This window comes from Bos indicus, chromosome 16 (assembly GCF_029378745.1).
Source record: "Bos indicus isolate NIAB-ARS_2022 breed Sahiwal x Tharparkar chromosome 16, NIAB-ARS_B.indTharparkar_mat_pri_1.0, whole genome shotgun sequence".
NCBI lineage: Eukaryota > Metazoa > Chordata > Mammalia > Artiodactyla > Bovidae > Bos > Bos indicus.
Genome location: NC_091775.1, coordinates 48,005,776 through 48,028,600, shown reverse-complemented (window position 1 = coordinate 48,028,600; position 22,825 = coordinate 48,005,776). Strand labels below are relative to the sequence as shown.

Genomic DNA, 22,825 nt, shown 5'->3' with positions numbered 1-22,825 from the left:
CCTCTCTTTTCATAGCTGTTTCCAGCGAGTTTAATGGGAATTGAGAAGCGGCGCAGGCCTAGGTGAGGCGACGGGCGGGACTCGAGGTGACTGGAGAGGGCTTGGGACTGAGCAGATGGACTATGGGGCGGGGCCAGAATGGGGAGACGCCTTGTGGGCGGGACCTGGGCGGGCGGGGGCGGGTCGAGGCCTTGGTAGGCTGGGAGCTCAGAGCTGGTGGGTGGCCAGCGGAGGAGCCTTGGTGGCCAGGGCCTGCTGGGGCGGGACCTAGATGGGTGGGGGCTGAAGGGGGGCTGGAGCGGCCTGGGCGAAGGCCATGGTGGGCGTGGCCTGGATTGATGGAGGCGGGGCCTTGATGGGTGGGACCTTTGTGAGCGGGGCCTTGCCGCAGGAGGGACCTAGACTTGTCGGGGGCGGGGCGTTCGGCGCGGGCCGGCGTAACACTCACAGTACAGCGCGGGCAGAGCCATTCACCGTTTGGGATCTCGGGCAGCGGCGGGTTGAGGCAGTGCAGGTGGTAGGAAGAGGGGCAGGCGTCGCAGCAGAGCAGCTCGCCGCCGTCCTTGCACACGCGGCAGAACTCCATGTGGTCGTCCTCCTCCTCCTCGCAGCCGCCCTCGTCCTCGTCGTCGTCGTCGTCCTTCGGCTCCCACTGGATCCCTTCCTTCTCCTGGAAGAGGGGGGAGTCCAGGTGGAGGCACCCTGGGCCAGGACGCCCCCTCCACCATGGTGCAACCCTCCCTCACACTCGCAACCGCCCCATGTTCTGCCCGGAGAAGACCATGCAGGGGTCTGGAAGACCAGGACTGACAAAACCCCCACCCCCGGCGTCTGCCAAGGGCTTACACAGTGGGGACAGCTCCACTTGCCCTCAGGAGCTTTCTCCAGCTCGGGATCCAGACAGACGAGGTGGTAGGCCCTCGGGCAGGTGTCACACAGAATGATCTCCCCACCCTGCTGGCACACCTCACAGTAGTCCTGGTGGTCCGTCTCATAGCCATCGCCATCATCGACTGGGGAGGGGGCAGAGGCAGTCACGGAGGGCCGTGTCCCCACTCCCCATGCACAACCCATCTCCACCGCAGGCTGTCCCGGCACTCAATAGATGGATGAATGGATGGCGATGGACAGACAGGGTGAACAGAATGACTGAAGAGCAAAGAGGGAAAATTCCTGGGGATCCAGTGGTTAGGACTCTGCACTTTCACTGACTAGGCTCTCGTTCAGTCCCTAATCAGGAAACTAAGAACAAGCCATTGTGCAGGACTTCCCTGATAGCCTGCAATGCAGGAGACCCCGGTTGGATTCCTGGGTCAGGAAGATCAGCTGGAGAAGCGATAAGGTACCGCTCCAGTATTCTTGGGCTTCCCTGGTGGCTCAGCTGGTAAAGAATCCACCCGCAGTGCAGGAGACCTGGGTTCAATCCCTGGGTTGGGAAGATCCCGTGGAGAAGGAAAAGGCTACCCACTCCAGTATTCTGGCCTGGAGAATTCCATGGACTGTATAGTCCATGGGGTCGCAGAGTTGGACACAAATAAGTGACTTTCACTATGACTATGTGCAGCCAGAAAGAAAAGAAAAAATGTAAACGAGTGAAGACATGGATTGAAGACAAGCAAAAGGAAAGAAGGATGGGAGGAAGGAAGGAGGAATGGAAGCAGAAAGGTATGTGGATGGACAGAAAGATGAACGGCCGGATGGATAAAGGGGAGAGAGGAAGGACCGAGATATGGAAAGAGGGAGGCGGGGTGGGAAAGCTGGGCATGGGGGGATAGATGAGTAGAGGGTGGATGACTGAGTGGGTGGACGGTGGATGTGGTTAAGAGACAGTTCCTTCTCCTGTGCCCCTCTGCCATGCAAATGCCCTGGGGCGACTCACATTATGGGTCCCTAATAGATGTGGACCCACTGAGACAGGACCCCCTCTCCTAAACGCATAGGTGAGGGTGGTTGAGGAAACACAGGGGACCTGCCTGGCCTGACTGAGGCCTGAGGATGCCCTTCCCTGCTCCCCAAAGGGGGCTCTGCACCCCACATCCATGTGATGCCCACAGGAACCCTACAAACAGGAAGTCTTACTTCTCTTCTTCTTGCGCCTCCTCTTGCTCTTCTTCCCCAGGGCAGCAGAGCACTCGGAACGCATGGAGGAGCTATGGATGCTGGCGCTGTCGAAGTCCGACTCCTCTCGCTCATCCTCCTCGCTCTGCAGGGGCAGGGGAGGGCCCTATGAGCCCAGAGCTGGCCCAAGGGGCTCGTTTCGAGGCTTCTCAGGCCTGGGCAGAGGGTAGGTTGTGGCAGGGTACCATGGAAGCTCCAGATACAGGGTGCTGTCTGCAGTTCATCTCATCTTGCCACCCAGCTAGAACATCCCCTAGCCCACTGGTCCAGGCTGATGGCCTGCCACCCTCCCCAAGCCCTGCTCTCCAGCCCTCATAACTCTCCCAGGCCCTGCCCTCCACCCTGCCAAACTCCTACACATCCCTCAAGGGGAAGCCCTAGGGACACCTCCCCCAAGGAGCCTTCCCAGATCTCTCCCTAATGAGACCTGTTACACAGCCTGTGTGCCAGGTCCGGCTTATTCCATTTGCATGTCATTGGCTCTCTCCCAGTACATGCCCCTAAACCCTTCCAGACTGTGAGCAGCTCCAGAGCAGGGTGCACCAAAGTGGAGCAGAGGGCCGAGCACCTTAGTCTTGGCTCGAAAGCTAAGCTGAATGGGGACACCTGCTGCTCCATGCTCCCCTCCACAGCAGCTACACTTGAGACCTGTCACTTGCTTCTTCCAAAGGACAAAGAGATGGCTTCCATCCCTGCCCATCTGAAGGGCTGAGAGTTTGAGGGAAGCAGGTAACCTATGGGAGCAGGAGGGAGGGATGAATGCCCCCCATCCCCAGAGAAAGAGGGCTCAAAGGCTCAGACACGGACTTAGGGTCATTCTGAACCGAGTGCCAGAGCTGCCCTTGAAGGGCTGGAGCCCTGCCTGCCCCCACATGCAGGCCTCCTTCCTGGGCCCACTCTCCTAGCAGACCTGGGCATCCAGGCCCCACCAGGACTCTCCCGCCTACTGCCCAGATAGAGAGGCAGCTGGGGCCAAGGGAGCTGGGACTGAGCCTCCAGCTCAGCAGGGTGGGCAGGAGAAAGAGCTGGAGGCATGGACCACCCAGAAGCTACACTCCAGGGACCCTTGCAAGGATCCAGGCTGACCCCCTCACCAGTCAGGTGGGGGCACAGGCCCAGCAGACAGGCATGTAGCATAGGAAGAGAGAGTGGGGAAGGGGAATGGGACCTGCCCCCTGCCTGGTACAGGAGAATGAACTGACAGCCTGCTTTTCAGTCATCCAGTCTTTGCACGGTGTGCACTCCACACACACTCACGCTCACACTCGCACTCACCGAGGACCCCTTCTTCCTCTTGCTGCCGACCCCTCCGAAGCGGAACTTGAGCCCAGTCACCTTTCTCCCTTTACCCTTTTTCTTCACATCCTTGGAGCCTTTGATCTTCTTCCTCACGCCAGGCCCTGAAAAGCAACACAGCTCGCTCACTTACCACCATGCTTTCACTCAGCCTCACAGCAACCTGGTGAGGAAAGGATCGTTTCTGCTGTCACCTCTTTTCCAACAAGAAAACTGAGGCTCAGAAAGGTGACATCTTTGCTTAAAGCTGCACAGCAAGTAGCAGGGGAGGCCAGAGCATAACTCTGGTCTGGTCTCGGTCCTAGCCACTGCACTGCCATCTTGGAAACAGCCCTGTCTCATCCCTCTCCCCAGAAAGGAGCTGTCCCCAGTAAAGCCACAGACCCCCAGGGCCACCAGGGCAACCAAGGGCACACCCACCTACCTGCAGTCCATACCTGGGCCCCGGAGGGGTGGGCTAGAGCAGAGACCTTCCCCCAGCAGCCAGCCTCCAGGTTGCCCACTATACCCCCACACTGGCACCACTCAAGACCTTCCCCACCTCTATGGCCAGTAGAGGTGAGGCTGTGTTTTTATGGAGCTGGCCACAGGACAGTTATCCACCTGGGGAGTAATGACCTGCCCCCAGCAGTCTTTCCCACCAGGCTGAGCAGGGAAGGTGGGGGCCTAGAGGCAGGTGGCCTCGTCCGGGGCCCTCCTCTATCCACATCCACACAGAGAGATGGGGCTGGCAGCCCAGCTGTAACCTCAGTGGCGCCATGGAAAATCTATTTCAATTTTTCAGGCTCTGAATAGGCAGCTCAGGGAATCGATAACTCAGCAGCTGGAGCCCAAGAGGAAATGAGAAAGAAGGCTGGCTGGGCAGCTGGCGAGGGAATTGAGCAGGAGCAGGTGCTGAAGACTGCATCACTTGCCCACCAGGGTCCCTGCGGGACCTGGCAAAGGAATGCGTCGTCCCAGAGACCAGAGCTGCTTGGGGCAGAAACAAGAGGTCCCCACAGTCTCCTCCACCCTCCATCAAAACCCTGGTCATGGCACCAAGAAGGTGAGCTGCAGGTGAGCCCACCATTCAGAGTCTGGGGGAGATCAATGGCCCTATCCCCAAGGGGGCCAGAAGCCCTTCACTTAGGGCAGAGAAGCCCCTCCCTGAGAACTTCAAGTCGCAGAGAGCCTCTGCTGTCCCCAGCCAGACACCACCGATCTGGACCTCCTTCTGGGTCTCCCTGGGAGGCTGGCCCTGACCACGCCCATGCCCACCCGGGCCAGACACTCAGAAGAGGGATCAACAGGTCATTTTAGGACCCCTTCTCCTGGGAATGGTGCAGCCTCAAACACAAGAGCCCCCCAACTCCCAGCAGCCTGGGCCACCGCGGTCCCTTCCTCCATACCTGGGAAAACTCCCAAAACTCTGAGCCCACTGTCCCCTCCACTTGTCTACCAGCCCCAGAAGGGAGGCAGGACAGATGTGGTAACATAGGTGAGAAAGGGCGCGTGGATCCAAGGTCAACCAAGGCACTGGGTCCTGGGTAAAGACCGGCCCAGCTGTCCCAGCCGCCCCAAGCTATAGGGTCTGGGGGGCCTCGGACAGCAGGACTGGGTGCCACCCACCCGCAGCCATACCCTTGCCCTCTTTGGTCTTGGCCTTGCGGATGGGCACAGGCTGGGGTGCCTGCTGGGGGCTGATAGCCAGGGGAGGCGCGATGGTGACCGTCTCCACGGCCGCGGCCACTGCCGCTGCAGCTGCTGCCGCCGAGCTGCCCTTGAAGGGGTTGTTGGCACTGAACTCCCGCCATTTGGCACCCAGGACAGTCATCATCTTTGACATGGGGATCTTCGGGTTCTTCTTGGCGATGAGCGGTCTGCACGGGGGTGGGGGGAGGCAGAGGGTGAGGGCAGCCCCATGGAGGGGACGAGACCCCCATGTGACTCCCGCAGGGCCCACCCATCTTCTCCCACATTTGGAAGATGTAGCAAACTGGGAAAGTGGGCTGAATGGAGGGCCAAGGAAGAGGACCAAGCCAGAGACAGCCGTCCACCCGCAACACCCCTGATTTCCTATTTTCAGGGCCAGTCACCTTCTCATTGGGTTTCCAGTTAGAGTTCCCAAGGGCACAGAGATGGCCAGCCCGGGCATCAGGCCACCAAGCGGACCTGGGCTGCCTAGGAGGGGGAATGGCAGGTAGTGCTGACTATGAGATTAGAACCTGCCAGACAGACTCAAGGCCTGGTAAGACCGAAGGCCCAGAGGCAGGGGCCTCCAGCAGGACCCTGGGGGTCCAGTTCCATTTCTTCTAGAGCTGAGAGTGGCCACGGGGTTTAAGACCTCAGGATTGATTGGGGCCATCGTTCCTGGGGGCAGGACCAGCAAGGGAGGGCAGGACCATCTGTGGAAGTGGAAGGTCCTGTCCCTCCTGCCAGCTCTGCCCAGGGTCAATGTCAGCCCAACACTCCCCCAACCCCAGGAGCCCAGGGCCCTGTCCCTCTGGCTCCCCACTTGGTTCCCCCAGGGAGGCTGTCTCCGTGGGTGCCCAGCCAAGGCTCCTCTGAGGCCCACCTGAGGAACTGGCTGAAGGCCTTATAGTTGGTCAGCGTGTGGTAGTCGGCCTCGGAGAACAGGTAGTCCACGTCGTCCAGGCCCCACTCGGCCATGAGCTGTCCCGAGGACTTGGGCTCCTACAGACACAGGGGCCGGAGATGGAATCAAAGGTGGGAGTCCTTCTAACCTGCACCCCCATCCCTGGGGCCCCACCCAGGAGGCCTGGGAAAAGCCGGGGTGATCATGTCTGCAACCTGCAACTTAACAAGAGCAGTTCACACACCAAACTGAAAATATCCTAGAGCACTCCAGGCTGCCAGTCCCTTGAGCAGTAGGAATGGCTCAGATGCCAGCTTACGAGGGGGTGCAGGACCACGTATCTGGGTTTAATGTGGGGGTTTGAGGGGAAGCCATGTGCGTGCCCAGGGCAGGAATAAGTACAGGACTCACTCTCTCTGCCCTAGGCTGTCACCTTGGGGTGATACAGTCACACTTGGACCCTGTGAAAGGACAGGCTGCTGCTGGGTTCTGGGGCCAGGAAGGTGTGCCCTGGCCAGAGCGGAGCATGGGACAGTGGTCCAGCTGGGGGCAGAGCCCAGAGAAGAGCCCTCAGCAACTACTTCACATTGGGAGCAGAGGCACAGGGAGGTGTGTGAGTTCCCAAGGGCACAGAGATGGCCAGCCCGGGCATCAGGCCGCCAAGCAGACCCAGGCTGGCTAGGAGGGGTGACAGCAGGTAGTGCTGACTATGAGATTACAACCTGCCAGACAGACTCAAGTACCAATCTTGGTTCTGCCACATAGTGTCAGTGAGAGGTGAACAAGCTAACTTCACCTCTCTGTGCCTCAGCTTCCCCATCTGTAAAATGGGGGTAAAGCACCTACCTCATGGGAAGGAAGGAGTTAGCAGAGGTCCTTGGAACAGTGCCCTCACTCGGATTCCCCACTTGTTCCAGGCAGCCCAGACCCGCCCACTGATCCATTCCACCAATCAGCACACACCACTCCCAGGCTGCATCTTTGGTCCAGGTGGGCATGTGACTTAACCAGTCCAGGCAGGAGCAGCCCTAGGTCTCCTATAAGGAAAACTAGGAGACAGGCCAGCTTCCCCTCCTGCTGGACGGGGCAGTGGGAGTCCAGGAAACCCTGAGCTGCTGTTACACTCATTCTCAGCCCTGAAGATGCCTGGGCCTGAACCCAGAGCTGAGCCCACAAATGCAAAGAAACAGGGCCCTGGATCACACCATTGGGTCCCCCGAACTGGAGTCCACTTACCTCGCAGCTCCTGGGGCTGCTGATCTAACAAACCCCTTTGACTCCTAAGCCCCTCAGGGTTGAGCTGTCTGCTCCAGCAAAAGAAGGCCATCCAGGACACACAATCTCCCTCAGCCCCGAGGGACCCGCTTCCTGGCCTCCCGATCTCTGTAATGGTTCAGAGGTCCTCCCATGAGGGACCTCCTCCCTGGGCCAACCTGCCCCTGACACACAGTCATTCCTGGAGGCATATCAGGCCTCTGCTCCCACCAGGAAGCAGAGCAACAAGTGAGCAAGCAATGGCATCGCTCCAGGATCACCCTGAATCACTCCCATAAGTTCATCTTCCAAAGCTGTCAGTCTCTCAGCTGTTATCAGTCACAGATGATTCACAACACGCCAGCCAGCTAATGAGCTCGCCCCTGGGTGTCAGGGCACCTCAGGCACTTCCCAACTTCAGTGGCTGATAGTCACCACCTCTGCCTCACCCATCAGCCACTGTACTAATATTTACAGAGCGCTAATCTTCAGATCTGCAGCCAGCCCAAACGGAACCTTGGAGAAAGATGGACGGAAGCAGAAGACTCCCAGGTATGGTGCTGTCATCTACCCCTGCCCGCCTTACCCTCAGCCCTTCCCCACTCCACGGAGTGGCCTTGAGATTTCCAGAGCCTTGGCTCAGTCACAGCGCTCCCCACATTCATGTTCATGAGGAAGAGGCTTCTGCCCCTGAGGAGAGCTGTAGGCCCATCGCTACAGCTGCCCTGGCTCACGCTCCCCGGGACACTCTCCTAGACACCCACGCAGGCAGAATTTCAGAATACGTGCTAAGTAAATCCCCCTTCTACAGTAAGCAGAGCTGTCCAGCTGCTGCTGCTTTTTTTCTTTCTTTCTCTCTCTTTTTAAATTTTTGGTTGTACCGTGTTCAGTCCCTGAGTCAGGAAGGTCCCCTGGAGAAGGGCATGGCAACCCAGTCCAGTATTCTTTCGTGGAGAATCGTATAGACAGAAGAGCCCGGTGTCCTACGGTCCATAGGGTCGCAAAGAGCCAGACATGACTGAGCACGCACACATGCAATATATGGGATCTTAGTTCCCCAACTAGGGATTGAACCCACACCCGCTGCATTGCAAGTGCAGAGTCTTAACCACTGGACCACCAGGGAAGTCCCACAGCTGCTGCTTCTTGGCAAAAGCTCCATTTGTTCTATTTTCCCAAATTGTTCCAAGCGTCCGAGCGAGAGGCTCCTGACACCAAACTTGAGTTCAGACCATCACTCCCCTCGGAAACAGCTCTGCGCTAGGCCAGGCAAGACAATGGACATCAGCAAAAGGCTGCCTGACTTCCTCCCCCAACTCCTAACGGTCATCCCATTGTTATTTCTGATGTGTCTGGAAGACTTGTGGATACAGTATTTTTCACAAACTCGTGTCCAACTTTTCCACGTGTGCACATGGATACACTCACACCCCCAGACACATCTGCCTCTACACCCACTGGTGGGAAAGGAGGCTCTTCACGCAGGGGCTCTGGGGTCAGAAGGCAGAGAGCTGGCAGCAGGGGCTCAGCCCCCTCTTGAGTACCTCCCACCCCCAGCCAGGCCTCAGTGTTACCTTGAGACACCCATCTTCATTGTCATCCTCCTCATCATCTTTCTTTTTCCGCTTAGCTTTTTTCTCCTTCTTGTCCTTGAGTTTTTTCTTCTTCTTTTTATTCGGGGAGTAGTCACTGCCTTCACTCTCCGACTTCTCTTCCAGATCCTCTTCATTTTCCGACAGCTCGTCATTGCTCCCCTGGAAGAGAAAGGGGGATGGTGAGGACAACAAGGGCCCCAGGGCTAGGCAGCAGCACTGCCCTAAAAGTGGCCTCCTGGAAGAGTCCGTCAGCCCATGCTTTCTGGATCAGTCTCAGCCACCAGATCACCAAAGCTCCAATCACCTGGAACCAGCACGGGGCAAGGGTCTCATCCCCGACATGACAAACCGTGCCATGCAGGTGAGTCAAGGCATCGTGTGAAGCCAGGCTTTACCCTCACAATGCACAAGCACAGGGCAGCTGTTTGGACGGCCCCGGAGTGAGGTCCAGGCTCTGCCTCAGATTTCTGTGGATTCAGATTGTAACACAAGTGTCACGGATGACACTTGAACACACAAAGGATGTGATGCCCAGAGCCAAAAAACAAAATGCAGGCTAGGCTGGAGAAGGGCCCCTGGCTTCTGCCCCGGACCCCACCTCCGCACGACTCTGCTTATCTTTGCATCCTATGGAGTTGTTTGTGTCAAGTGAAACCTGTGGTTAACATACAGCGCACGTGCTCAGTGCTCAGTCACTTTAGTTGTATCCAACTCTTTGCGACCCTATGGATCATAGCCCACCAGGCTCCTCTGTCCATGGGATTCTCCAGGCAAGAATAGTGGACTGGTTTGCCATGCCCTTCTCCAGGGGATCTTCCCAACCTGGGGATCAAACCTACATACATCTTCTGTGTCTCCTGCACTTCAGGTGGACTCTTTACCCACTGAGCCACCAGGGAAGTCATCCCAGTCTTATCTGCATGTGGGCTCTCCAGAAGCTGCTAAGGCACAAGCCCACCTTCCCCATGGCCCCCATCCTGGCTGCTTCATCTCAATATGAGACAAGGTAATTTAGGCAGCTCTTAAGCTTGGCTTCCTTGATTTAGTTTCCTGTCTGTACAGGCAGAAAATGGCCCATTTATATGGAGATAAGGGTGTTTACAGACAGAGCATCCCCTATTAGAAAGTCACTGTCCCTCTGAGAAAGCTGTGTATTTGGGGTTTTGAAGATGCAAGTGGGCTGAGGAGGCCCCTCCCAGCCGGGGTCTGCAGGAGAGGCCGGGCACAGATGCTCCAAGGAAGATGATGTTTGGCATCGTCATGCTGGTGGTTTACTCTCTCTTCAAGGTGAGCAAAGAGAGGCACGGAAGAGATGAAGAGAGAACTAGGGAGATGAAGGATGTGAGAAGAGGAATGAGGGAGGGAAGCAAAAGAGGAAATGGAGAGGGAGGAGGAAGGAGGGGAGGAGGGAGAGGAGGGGAGGTGGGGGAGGGAAGGAGCAGATGGAAGAGGAGCCGAGCAGACGGAGGGCAGTAAGGACAGTGGGTCTGTCTGTCCAGGCCAGCTGCTGCCCTGTCCAGCCACGTTTACAGTCTGAGAGTCTCTTTCCAGGAGGGAGGTTCTCCCTGAGGTACATCTGGGAAAGGACCCACCGATGGGATCCCTGCACTTCCTGACTCTTCTGCTTGCTCAGCTCACTCTCTGCCTAGGCCGGCTCCCTGCTTCCAAACCTTTTATGCTCATTAAGCTGCTGAGTCAGTGTGCTGGCTGGTGGCTGGCAGGCAGCAGGGCCTGGGCCTTTCCGGAACCCAAGTGTTTCCCAGAATACTGACTCAGTTGGGCACCCTGGGCCCCAGGGGCAGTGCACCGGTCCTGGCGACTGCCAGAGCCTTCCCAGGACAGGACAGCCTCACACGCAATCCTGTTCCCAGGGCTCATAGCCACAGCTCCCAGCTCTGCCTCTGTCCTCTGGGGAGGCAGAGGTCAGACAGCGATGTCCATTTCCTCTGAGGCTGTAGAGTTCGGCCAGCTTGGAAAGAGCACCCTTTGGAAGACCTGAGAGACAGTGCTTACAACCCAGCAAAGGTAAGGATGGGAGGAGGCAGCCACCAGCAGCTTCAGCACCGCGGACAGAGGCTGTGGGGCCCGCCAAGGGAGGGGCTTGGGGCTGGCTCTCACCTGCCCACAGACCAGACCAGGGATGAGACAGGAGGACCCACGACAGGTTCTGGGGCTCCCTTGGGAGGCTGCAGGACAGAGGCTGTCTCTGAGCTATGAAAACCTTGCTAACCAGGGAACTGGGCAAATCACTGCAACACCCTGACCTCAGTCTCCTCATCTGTGAAATGGGGATGCCATAAATGGCAGTAAAAGGAACAAAGGAGGTCCTGTGAAAGAGGGCTTTAAACATTTTGAAATAGGGGAGACTCAAGTACCCACGATGCCCCCAATTCTGCTTGGAAGTATAAAATGCGACCAGGACCACAAGCTGGAGGACCCAACCAGCTTCATCTCCCTCGTTTAAGCAAATCCAGACTGGATTAAAGTCAGGTGCATTGACAGCGCCTGCAGCTGGACAACAGTTACAGTGTAGCTGGGGCCTCCCTGGTGGCTCAGCAGTAAAGAACTCACCTGCCAACACAGGAGACACAGGAGACATGCATTCAATCCCTGGGTCAGGAAGAGGCAACCCTTCCTTCAACTCTTCAACTGAAAGAGGAAATGGCAACCCACTCCAGTATTCTTGCTTGGAGAATCCCCATGGACAGAGGAGCCTGGTGCGCTACAGTCCACAGGGTCACAGAGAGTCAGACACAACTGAGTACGCGTGCGTGCACGCACACACACACAGGCAACAAGAAGGGGCTGTTGTGGCTGCACCTGTGGGGTTTTTCCCTGAGCATCTGCTGGGAGCAGGATCCCAGGCTACCATATCCCAGGTGAAGGAGCAGTGAGCGGTGACCGGCACAGTTCTGAAGGCAGGGCCCAGAGGGAGCCAGAGAGAGGAAGAGGCAGGGAAGGCCCCTCCGGCAGACACTCTGTCTGTGTGTGCACAGTGCAGGAGAAGCAGGCCTGGCAGAGGACCCCAAGCTGGGCACTGCCATGAGGGTTGGTCCAGCAGCCACTCTGGGTCTAAGTGGGGGAGCAGGAGGGCTAAGTTCCTCCTAGAGGGATGAGCTGGAGCTACACCAGGCACATCAGTGGCCCCAATCACCCACTAGGGTGACAACGATGGCAGCCTCCCATTTCACAGAATGGGAAGACCCCTCCTCACCCCGTCTACCTGCATCGAGGAAAGCCAGCCGGAAAGAAGAGGTGGTTCCCCAATTCTCCAACTCCCCACCCATTCCCTAATTTCCTCTGTGCCCTTCCTTCTCCCCTGACCAAAATGAGGCTCACCTTGCCTGGTCCACCCCTATCTGCACCCCAATCTCATCCAAGCCCTCTTGCTCACACAGCCGGGGGCAGGGGGGTTGGTGGCTGGTGAGATGCAGGACAGGTCTTTGGGGATGAGTTTCCCACTGGTACAATAATTCTGTACCCACAGCACTTCTCTGCATCCATCGAGACCAGAGCCTCTTTTCTCCTGTGTTTTCTTTTTCCAAAATCTTCCCTGGCAGACAAAAGGGCAAAAGGAAGGGCAGCACATGGTTCTGAAAACAATTGGAAGAGGGGGCACCCATCAGCAGAACCCAGAGGGATGCAGAGCAGCCAGTGGCCAGAAGGGCAGGAAGGACCAAAAACTAGGAGTAGACCAGCCATACAGCATCTTGAAACTTTCAGGGGTGGTGCAGGCCAAGCCACATTCACAAGGCAGGTACAGGCACAGGACAAAATGCCCTAAAAAAATCCCTAAAGCAACCTCAGCCCCAAGCCACACCTGGGCTCTGAACATCAGGACTCATCAGGCTGTGACCTTGGTGCTGTCCTCTGGGCTGCAGCTGCCCTGGGCATGACTACAGGGGACGCCCCTGATGGTCGAAGAACCCAAGTGAACTTGGAGTCCCAACAGAATCCATGTGCAAAGCTGCCTTAGATGCTACTCCCGAGCTGGGCGTGTGAGGACTTGGGGGTAGGCAGGAGGGGTCTCTGCCCTGAGCCTCGGGCCCACCAAGGCACAGTAAGCCACCAGCGCAGGCCCTGGGGATCCCTAGCTGGCGGCCAGTGTCCACTCTTCCCCCCCCACAGCTCTGCAGATGTCGTCCCATCCAGGCCTTCCATCTCCCTCTCCCTTCCTTCTATGCCTGAACTTGGCACACACCACATCTCTTAAAAAGGAGGCATTTCAACTCAAAAGGAGGGACTCAGAGAGTTGGTCATTCTCAAATTGGGGTCCTTCAAGATTGAGAGGGAAAAAGAAAGAATGAAATATGAGCCTTCCCATTCACAAGTGTTATAAACAGTTATAATTTAGCACTGAATAATTGGTTGCTATGGTAACCGCTGCAGTACAGGTTGAAATCATCTCTCCCTCCTGCGCTGGGTCTGACAAGGAGCTTCATCTACATATGCTCAGGTTCCGGCCGAAGCCCGGTTATTTTATGTAAATCAGGATTCATGACTCGCTGCCTGTCCCCCCACCCAACCCCCCCAAAAGCCTGCTGCTGCATGGGTTCCACCACCCGAGGGGGCCCTCTGCTCCCTCTACCCATGGTCTTGGGTTGGGGCCACCTGGATGGAGATGAAAAGGAGCAAAGGGGTGACATCCCCCCCACCCACATCATGAGAACTCAGATCTGCGGGCGGGTGGAGGAGCGAGCAGAGGAGCGGGCAGTGGGCACATGGCGGCCGAGATCCCTCTCTCCAGCGGCAGCGTGTTTAGACCTCCGAAATCTGACAGCTGCCAAGCCAGGCTCTCAGTGGTGCGGTGGTGGGGGTCAGGGGGGCAGCCGTGGTCTGAGGGCTACATTGGGGGCCTGTCTGGCACTGCCCAGGCCCCTGCAGCCCTCCAGTCTCCCCTGGCCTCCATCCCCTCTGAGATCTGGAATTGCATCTCAGTGCAGAGAAGGAGAGAGGGTGAGGAAGTGACAGAGGGAGAGAGGAGAGGATGGGGGAGAGGGCAGGACGAGGATGAGGTGGGCGGGGAAGAAACGCAGAGGAGGGAAGAGGAGGGCAAGGGAGGCCAGGGAAGAGGTAGCAAGAGATGGGTCCCTCACAAAGGCCAAGTTCCGGCCATAGGAGTGAGAGCTGGGCTCAGAAACAAAAACAAAACCCTGTGTCCAGGTAGGGCCGGAGAAAGGAGACGAGAGGCCTGGGTGATCAGGGTGATCCCAGCACGAGGATGGCAGGCACCAGCCCCCCTGTCCTAAGAAGCCACCAGCCCCTCTCCCCTGGCCGCAAGCCCCTCACCCAGCCTCCGCTTCATCGAGGCCAAGACTCTGCCCACATCCTGCCTCCTTCCTGACCAGGGCCTCGGGGAGGGGCCTGCTGTACCCCGTATCCAGGAAGGCCAGAGAAAGCTCATCCCCACCTGGAGCCAGGAAGGGAGGCCACAGACCCCTGGGGCTCCCCTCATAGGCCTTCATCACTATTTGGGAACCAGGCAGAGACCCAGCCTGAGGCCTGAGACCAAGGGCCAGATGGAACAGCCCACGCTGGCCCAGCCTCCCTCCCTGGGGAAGGAGGAAAGAAAGAAAGAGAGGAAAGAAGCGGTCCCAGGAAAGAAGCGGAAAGAGAGAAATTGCTGAGGACCTGGGGAAGGAGGTGCCTGTGCTCAGCCCCAGGACCCAGAATCCCCTTCCACCCGCGTCCAGGGAGCCCCGGGTCTGGGGGGTGAGCCCAGTGGCCGCAGCAAGTCCAGATTTCACAGCTTCGACCAGGAAGTCGACCCCTGCATCCCAGGGCCCCACCAGCCCCACACCATCTATTCTCTACTCCCAACAAGGACAGACCTGCAGGCCAGGGTGGGGAGAGGAGCTGCAGCAGGTCCCCCCAGTGCAGGGGGCCCAGTCCATTGCATCTCCTTGATGAAGAGCCTCCAGGCAGGGGTCCTCTCTCCTGCCTCCACTTCCCCTCCTGGATAATGGGGACAGGACACTTCAGCTCACAAACCTTCCCACAAGCAGCCCTGGGATTAGGGGTGGGGTGTCCTGGGAGGGGACAGACCTGTCGATCCGGGAGCCCAGGATGCCAGGAGCAGGAGGTGAGGACAAAGCTGAGGTGCAACAGTGATGAAGAGCAGAGTGTAGGACAGGGGTGGCGCTGGGCCCGGCGGAGACTCAGGCCCCTCCGGGGGCAGAAAGGGCAGTTTATATGCGCCCGAGGAGACGAACAGCCTGGCAAGGCCACAGAGGGCAGGGAGAGGCTCAGGGACAGCCTAGGCTAGGAGCCTGGGCAGGGCAGCTGTCCTATGGGGGCTTCCCAGAAGCGAGGACAGCAGCACAGTGGGCAGTCCCGGGGAGGAATGCTGACCCCAAGCTCCGGGGACAGCACAGACAGGACGCACCTGTAAGGTTCCAGCTGGAGGAGGCGGGGCTGACTCCTCCCTGCCCCAGTCCCCAAGCTCCTGACAGGCCAGCCCCGGCTGACCACCACGAGAACCCAGGGGCACAGTCCAAGGCAGGCCCCGCCCTCCAGACACTTGTAGGGTAACACTCTGGATGTCCCCAAAGCTACTGGCCTTCCCTGTGGCACTGGTCACATGAAGGCTCCCCCTCAGCCCACATCTGATTTGCCCCCCAACAAGGGGCTGGGGGTAAAGTGATGACCACCCCCCTTACCGCAGACACAGAAGTGAGGCTCAGACAGGTGCAGGCAGTGGCCTGGGGAGATCTGAGGAAGAATCCCACCCAGCATGGCCTGCCCGCCATCACAGGCCCTTTGTCTTCAGGGGTCTCCTCCTCCCCACTCCCTGCAGCATCTTCAAGGACCCTCCAGAGCGAAGTCATAACACTTTGTCCCTTGCACAAAGCCTTGCAAGGGACAAGCCAGAGGCCCACAGTGGCCTTTGAGGCACATCAGAGAGTTCCAGCAGGCTCCACACACACAAGCACATTGCTACTCTGCCCCCAAGGTCACCTAGCCCATTAACACCTCCCCAACAGCCTCCCCTGCGAGGCTGGACCAGGAGGGTCTCCTCTGGACAGGGGAGGCGAGAAAGCCAGAGAACCGACAGCACTTCCCCATCAAAAACCCCACAGTAGCCAGGGGAGGACCAGGCTGGGGGGATAGGCTGCTGGACATCCCTGGGGCCAGATCTCAGCCATGTCGCCATGACCCTGGGCAAGTTCATCTCTTGAGCCTCCTCTGTAAAGCAGGGTGCACACCACCCCCTCCCCGTAAGGCTACCTAGAGGATGGGGTGACTCCAAGGAGCGGTGGCAGCTCCCACGTGGTGGGAGACAGGAGTCCCCACGTTGCCCTAGGATCATCCCTTCTGAGTGCGAGGGGCTTTAAGCTACAAGTCGACCCCAGGTTGCCCCTCTGACAGGAGGTGATGATCATCTGACCCTGATTCCCAAGGTTGATGTCAAGGATAAAGTGATTCTGTGTGGAGTGTTCTGGAAACGTGCACTCAGATTACTTGGAGGAGACCCATCCCATACTCAGGTCTCCTTATTCTTCTCCCACTTCGATCACGTTCATCAGGACCCCAAGTCACAACAAGCTGGATGCAGCAAACCCGAGGGACAGATGCCTGCCAGCAGTGGCAGAAGGTGCTGCCCAGGGCACCGAGGAAGTGGACACGGAGGCAGTGGACACAGATGCAAGTGGCAATAAGGGCCCTTCAGTGAAGAGGTGCAAGCACCGGGGACCCTGTGTTGTCATGGCCCGGGACAGCCTCCAAGGGGGAAAGAATAAACACCCCAGAACACCCTGATTAAGAAGACAGCACACTTGGGCTCTCTGGCGGGCCAGTGGTTAGGACTCTGCGCTTTCACTGACGAGGGCCGGGGTTCAATCCCTGGTCAGGGAACGACATGAGATCCATCTCGGGCAGGTATCGGTGGGCACTGCTCACAGCAGATGCCAGTTTTGGTGTTCTCACACAAGCTCGGTTCTCAGGACACACCCTCCCTCTCTGGAAGGTTCTGGGTCTTTCTTTGCAGGCCCAGGAGGAGCAGCCAAGCCCCCCAACAGCCCTGGCCCTGCTCACCTCTTTCTTCTTCCTCTTCCCTTTGGACCTGTTCTCCTTGAGCTTCTTGGACTTTTTCTTCTTGGGGAGGCTCACGGGCTCCTCCGGGAAAAAGTCATCGAAGCCTTCAAGGCCACCATCTTCTTCTTCTGGAGGAATAAGAAGGGGGAGGGAGTGATTCTGCTGCTTCTTTTTGGGAGATTCACTCCCCAACCCAGGAACGGAGTGAGAGGCAGGGCCGCTGCCATCCAACTGTCCCAGGCCAGGGCCACCCACACCGCCCCCCCCCGCCCCCATTTAAAGCCCACCCCTTCTCCCTCCATCCAGTTCCCCTGCCCCAACCCCTCAGAGTCATCCCCAGCCCCTCGGGCTGTGTCACACCACTCCACTTCTCTGGGCCTTTCCTCCTGTCATCTGTAAAATCGGACAATAACCATCTTCCTTGCTACAACAGTGCTCCAGAAACTGAAACAAAAACGACTAACTTTGTTGACTAACAAGCTGGGTTTTGTTGACCCGGCTCCTTGGGGAGAAAGCAGCTCCACAGAGTCAGAAAGCCATCTCCAGCTGGCCCAGGGAGGGTCAGGGCCTACCCCTGCCCTCCAGAGGCCCACAGTCGGGCCAGGAGACAGCTCATGAGTGCAGATGACACCACCCTAGGTGATGCCAGGTGGGCCATGGGGCAAGTGCCTGGGAGTTTGGAGGAGAGACCAGCAGGGTGGATGCCAGGACCCCCCTTAATAGGGACTTGAAGGCCACGCTGCCCCCCCACCTGGCCTAGTCCCCAACTGCACCCACGCAGGCCCATCCCCGTCTCGTGGACCCGGACACGCACAGCAGGGTGCCAAACACACTCCACTGGGTGCTCCGGACAGTGTGACAGTCCAGAGAGAGGTGCGTTTTCTAGAAACCGCCTGCCTTTCCTGAATTCCTCGCACTTTCCTCCAGCCGAAAGGCCAGGTGAGCAGACAAGTACGTCATGTGGGCATCTCTGTGCTTCTCACCACCCCCCAAAGGGAGCCTGTGGCCGGGGTCTAACTCCTTACCCAGGATGTCAGGGGGATAAAGGGTATGATCCCTGAGTTCCATGGGGGTAGGGAATGGGAGGGTCCTCTTGGGGGCAAACGGCAGCAAGATGACACAGGAAGAAAAAGCACCCAGAGCCATCCCTGCTGGTACAGTGGATAAGACTTTGAGCTCCCAGTGCAGGAGGCCCAGGTTCAACCCCTAGTCAGAGAAATGGATCCCACATGCCACAACTAGGAGTTCACATTCCTCAACTAAAGATCCCACGTGCTAAGTCACTTCGGTCATGTCCGAATCTTTGTGACCCCATGGACTGTAGGGCACAGGGGTGGGAGGGGTATTCACTGGAGCCTGTAGACAGGCTCCTCTGTCCATGGGTTCTCTAGGAAAGAATACTGGAGTGGGTTGCCATGCCCTTTTCCAGGGGATCTTCCTGATCCAGGGATCAAACCCTCATCTCTCATGTCCCCCGCATTGGCAGGCAAGTTCTTTATCACTAGCGCCACCTGGGAAGCCCAGAGATTACTCCATGCTGCAGCAAAGATCCAAGATCCCACGTACTGCAATTATGATACAGTGCAACCAAATAAAGAATTTTTTAAGTATATAAAATGCTATTTAAAAAAAAAAAAAAAAACACCTAGAGAGAGCTACATCTGCTCTTCTGGGATGAAGGAAGATTCCAGAATGAGCCAGTAGAACCTCCAAAGGGTCCACCAAAGGGGCTTCAAGAAAGCCAGTCCCCACACCAGCAGCTTGTCCCCCACCCCCACCCTCATGGCCCATGTGCATGGGGCGGGGGCACAGAGAGAAGCACCAGGGGGTGGGGGACAGGACAGGGAGTCTCACTTAGCCTCAGGCTGGCCTCTGAGAGGGACCCCACTGTGAGACTGACACTGGGAGACCCTGAGGAAGGTGAGACATGCCAGTGCCACCCAGGGGACTTTCCTCTGGGAAATGGACAGTGTCCTCGATGAATCAAATTTAAATAACAGGGCCCTGCCAGGACACCTTTTAGAGCAAAACATCCTGGCTGCTGAATGTGTCAGACCCACAGATGTTTGGACACATATCTGTACCCTGGACACCCCCAACATCCCCCCCATCCTCCACAGGGGTCTACTCCAGGGCCTGGGGGCTTCCCAGGTGGCACTGGTGGTAAAGAAGACAATGCAGGAGACATAAAAGATGTGGGTTTGATCTCTGGGTTCAGGAAGATCCCCTGGAGGAGGGCATGGCAACCCGCTCCAGTATTCTTGCCTGGAGAATCCCATGGACAGAGGAGCCTGGCGGCTACAGTCCAGAGAATCACAAAGAGTCGGGCACAACTGAAGCGACTTAGCACACAGGCAGAGGCCTGAGACCCTGTCCCCAACAGTCACCAGTGGGAAGGGGGAAGGTACCCCCGGTCACACTCTGGATACAGCTAGAGGGTGCTGGTGACTCTGGCGGCCCAGTGAATACCCCTCCCACCCCTGTGCCCTGGAGGGCCATCTCCCAGTCGTTCCACTCCCTCCCAGGGGAAGGTAGGGGCTGCACCACTGACTGGGCACCCCTCTGCACCAGGTTCTCCTCCAAGGTAGCCAGGGGCCTATAGCCTGAGCGCCCCCACCCCGCATCTTGCACAGCAGAGGTCGGTCCACTGGAGCAGGCGGCAGGGCACACCCGAGTCCCAGCCCCTCCCCATCCTGCCAGGTGAACACAGACATGGAGAGAGCCAACTCCAGGAAGGTGAGGGAGCTGCCACGGAGGAAGGAGTGACCTGAGACTGGGCTGAGTGCTGGCCATCCCCAGGAGGCCAGCTTAGGGGTCCTGACCAGCAGAGGGGGGGCAGTGCCAAGGACCCTGTGGAGGGCACAGCTGCTGTGGCTGGCACAAGGGCCAAGCAGTGAGGGTGGGCCCAAAGCTGGGATTCACGTGGGCAGGCTTTGAGGGGAGCTGGGCAGAGGAGGCAGGATCCAACCCCATCTTGTCCCCTGGACCCTGATGTGGGAGGGGCAAGGATTCTCGTGCCAGTTGGAAAGGTGCATGGGCACCCCCAGAGCCATTCGGGAGTGGAGGGCTCCGGGGAACAACGACATGGCTGGCTGGGAGCCAGGCTGGGGATCTGATGCCCGTCCATGCTTGCCCACTCCCCCACCCACCTCCACCTCCCCCGGAGCTGCAAAGAGACCGCCTGGGCAGAGCCGCCCCCGCACCCTGGCAATGCCCAGCACAGTTATGTAACAGGCTCAGCTGATGCAATCGGGAGGGGGCCTCTCCCTCCTGCCTCCGGCCTGCTCCCCACATCCTCCATCCCCTCAGCAGGGCAGTCCCCCAGACTGGGGAGGCCAGCCCAGCACACAGTCACAGACTGACCAGCCAGCAGGCACAGACAAGGGGATGTGCAGGTGGCTGCGAGAGGTTCAAGAAGAAAGCTGGGATCGCCCATGGGCAGTGCCCCATCCTGCCTGGGAACAGGGTAGGGGCACCTCGAGCCTTAAGCGCAGCCCTGGCCTCAGAGGATAAGGCCTCGGGCCCTCTGCCCCTGGACAGATCCCTCCCTCCATTCCCAGGAGACCTCACAGCCCAGGGCCATCTGCCTGGTTAAATCCCTCCTCCGGAAAGTTCCAGACTGGCACACGATGAAGAGGACCCCACCCTGCCCACCCGCATCGTCTTCTCCCGCACGGCTTCTGGTAGCCCTGAGGACCCCCAGGGCTGACCTGCTGTGACAGTGCTTCCACAAACCCCCATAATTCCCGCCCAGCCCTGCCCCCTCCTCCATCTTCTGAGCTTCTTCCAGAACCAGACCTCAGGAGTCATATCCGAGCAACCCTTCATGGTGCCCCTCCCAGAGCCCAGCCCTGCACCCCCTCTCCAGGGCATCCAGCCAGTGGTAACGTGGGAGCACGCACGCCCTGGGGTGAGGGCACCGAGGAGAAGCAGCCTCAGGACTCCTCATCCTGCTGGCTCCCAGCTCCGCCCGGCTCCCAGCTCCGCCTGGCTGCCCCAAACAGCCCTTCCAGGCTGCCTGGCAGTGTCCTCCCGCACCAACCTTCCCTTCCAGGGCCCCAGGCTCCATCGATCCCAGACGGACTATAATTAGGACCCATTTGCCCTGGTCTGTCTCCCAGGCCTGGGGAGGGCACAGGGGAGGCTGCTTCAGAGACAAGATGGGGGACAGGCAGGGGACCATGAACACAGGTACCTCCTGTGGCTTTTCCCCGAGCTTATCCCCAGCCCCTCACCAACTCCCTGCACACAAGGGCTTAGCCCTGAGGGAGCCCCAGGCTGCTCGACAGGCTGCAGCCCAGGCAAGGGGGATAGGCCCTTCCCAGAGAAACACCTTACAATAATAAACAGTGGATCTACCTACCGCCTGCACCAGGCTCGAAGCAGATAGCATATGTTTGTTTATAGGACTTCATCTACTCCACACAGCAACCCAGGGAGACAGTAATATTACCCTCATTTGCAGATGAGGAAACAGGCTCCAAGGATCTCATCACTTGCCCACTTCTCAGTCTCACAGCCGGCAGGCGGCAGAGCCAGGATAGAACTCTGGTTGGTGGTCCCCATGCCTGCCCCTCCCTCCAGGTGTAGGAGCCCCCAGAACTCAGCCCTTCCCTGCACTTACTTAACAAGCATTTAAACAGCATTGCCCCTGTGCCAAGCGTGGATGTGCTCTGGGGATGCTGAGGTGACTCAGGATGGTCCCTGGTCTGGAAGGTCATCTGGGCTCCCTCGGAGGGGTGGTCTGGGCTAGTCCACCCCAAGTCCCCATGCTCTGCCCATCCCCTGCCCCTGTCCTCTGGGGAAGGACAGCCGCAGAGCCCAGAGGGGCCTGGGAAAGAGGGCAGCCCCCCAGGCAACTTAGCAAACACAAGGTGATCAGAGCAGAAGAAAAACATGATTGCGAAAGGAAGAGTTAGGTCATCTGATTCCAGGCAGCTGATGGATCTGGGGAGGCGGAGCCAGATCAAGAGCTCCATCACAGAGGTCCAGAAGAGTGAGCAAATGTCAGTGATGGGGACCCAGCTCAATGTCCCCCCTCCCCTCCAGAGCCTGGGGAGAGGGGCTCCTTCCGTTCCCCCAGGCAGGAAACAAGACCACCCGGTGACCAGGAGGAGGGACAGGGGAGCACAGGCTTCAAACCGCCGCCCCTGACTGGGGGGGCAGCCCCCAGTCCCTTCTCCCCGGAGCTCACATCTTCATCCTTAAAATGGGCCGAGTCCTGGAAATTCCCTGGTGGTCTAGTGGTTAGGATTCCACACTTCCACTGCCAAAGGCACGGGTGTGATCCCTGGTTGGGCAACTAAGATCCTCCAAGCTGAGTGACGTGGACGAAAATAAATAAATAAAAATTAAAAAACAAATGGGCCAAGCACTGCCCTTCTCACGGGATGAGGAACTAGAAACTGTGAGATGCAACTGAAGTGCTTGGCAATGGCAGGTGGGGCCCAGGGCCTCAGGGAGGTTAGGATGGTGGAACTGAAGGACTTGGGGGTTCAGGCATCGCTGGGCCAGGGCTTCTCAGGGCCACTCTAGGGCCGACCAAGGAGGGGCCACCAAGACTAAGGTTCCCATCAGTCCTTGGAATGCCCCCACACCATGGGCGTCCACAGATAATGGCAGGGGCAGGAGGAGGGGAAGTACTTCTGCCCAGGAGAGGATTAATAATTTATTTATGACATTTAACAAAACCCAGACATCACCTCATTGGCGTCTCATCAAAGAGTCAGTCCTGAGCACCACAGGCAGGCAGCAGGAGGAGGGAACAGGGCAGGCTTTTACCCTAAGGGACTGGGGCCCGGAAAGAGTGAGGAGGGAGGAGGGTGTGGGCCCAGAGCACTGCAGGGGAGGAGGAGGAAAGAGAGGCAGGAGGGAGGGGATGGGGGAGAGCCCTGGAGGGCCAGGGACACAAGAGAGACAGAGAGGGACAGCCAGAGAGAGAGGAGCAAAGACT

At 58.2% G+C, this 22,825-nt stretch overlaps 1 protein-coding gene and 1 non-coding gene across 7 annotated transcripts in view; both read right to left on the bottom strand.

The window, feature by feature from the left end:
* CHD5 (chromodomain helicase DNA binding protein 5) overlaps nucleotides 1-22,825 on the bottom strand; it is a 71,718-nt gene that overhangs the window by 44,386 nt on the left and 4,507 nt on the right. For 3 of the 6 annotated variants that reach the window (XM_070768304.1, XM_070768305.1, XM_070768306.1), the window contains exons 2-9: nucleotides 16,873-17,000; nucleotides 8,818-8,997; nucleotides 5,969-6,087; nucleotides 5,035-5,273; nucleotides 3,394-3,518; nucleotides 2,080-2,203; nucleotides 847-1,013; nucleotides 449-670 (exon numbers count right to left, since the gene is read on the bottom strand). In XM_070768304.1, the coding sequence (XP_070624405.1) occupies nucleotides 449-670; nucleotides 847-1,013; nucleotides 2,080-2,203; nucleotides 3,394-3,518; nucleotides 5,035-5,273; nucleotides 5,969-6,087; nucleotides 8,818-8,997; nucleotides 16,873-17,000 (1,304 nt within the window). Of the gene's footprint in view, nucleotides 1-448; nucleotides 671-846; nucleotides 1,014-2,079; nucleotides 2,204-3,393; nucleotides 3,519-5,034; nucleotides 5,274-5,968; nucleotides 6,088-8,817; nucleotides 8,998-16,872; nucleotides 17,001-21,496; nucleotides 21,721-22,825 lie in introns of those variants that run through there. The other 3 variants (XM_070768303.1, XM_070768301.1, XM_070768302.1) reach the window with 3 other exon arrangements.
* TRNAA-UGC (transfer RNA alanine (anticodon UGC)) lies at nucleotides 8,297-8,369 on the bottom strand. The gene has a single exon. It is a non-coding gene; the product is annotated as a tRNA-Ala (tRNA).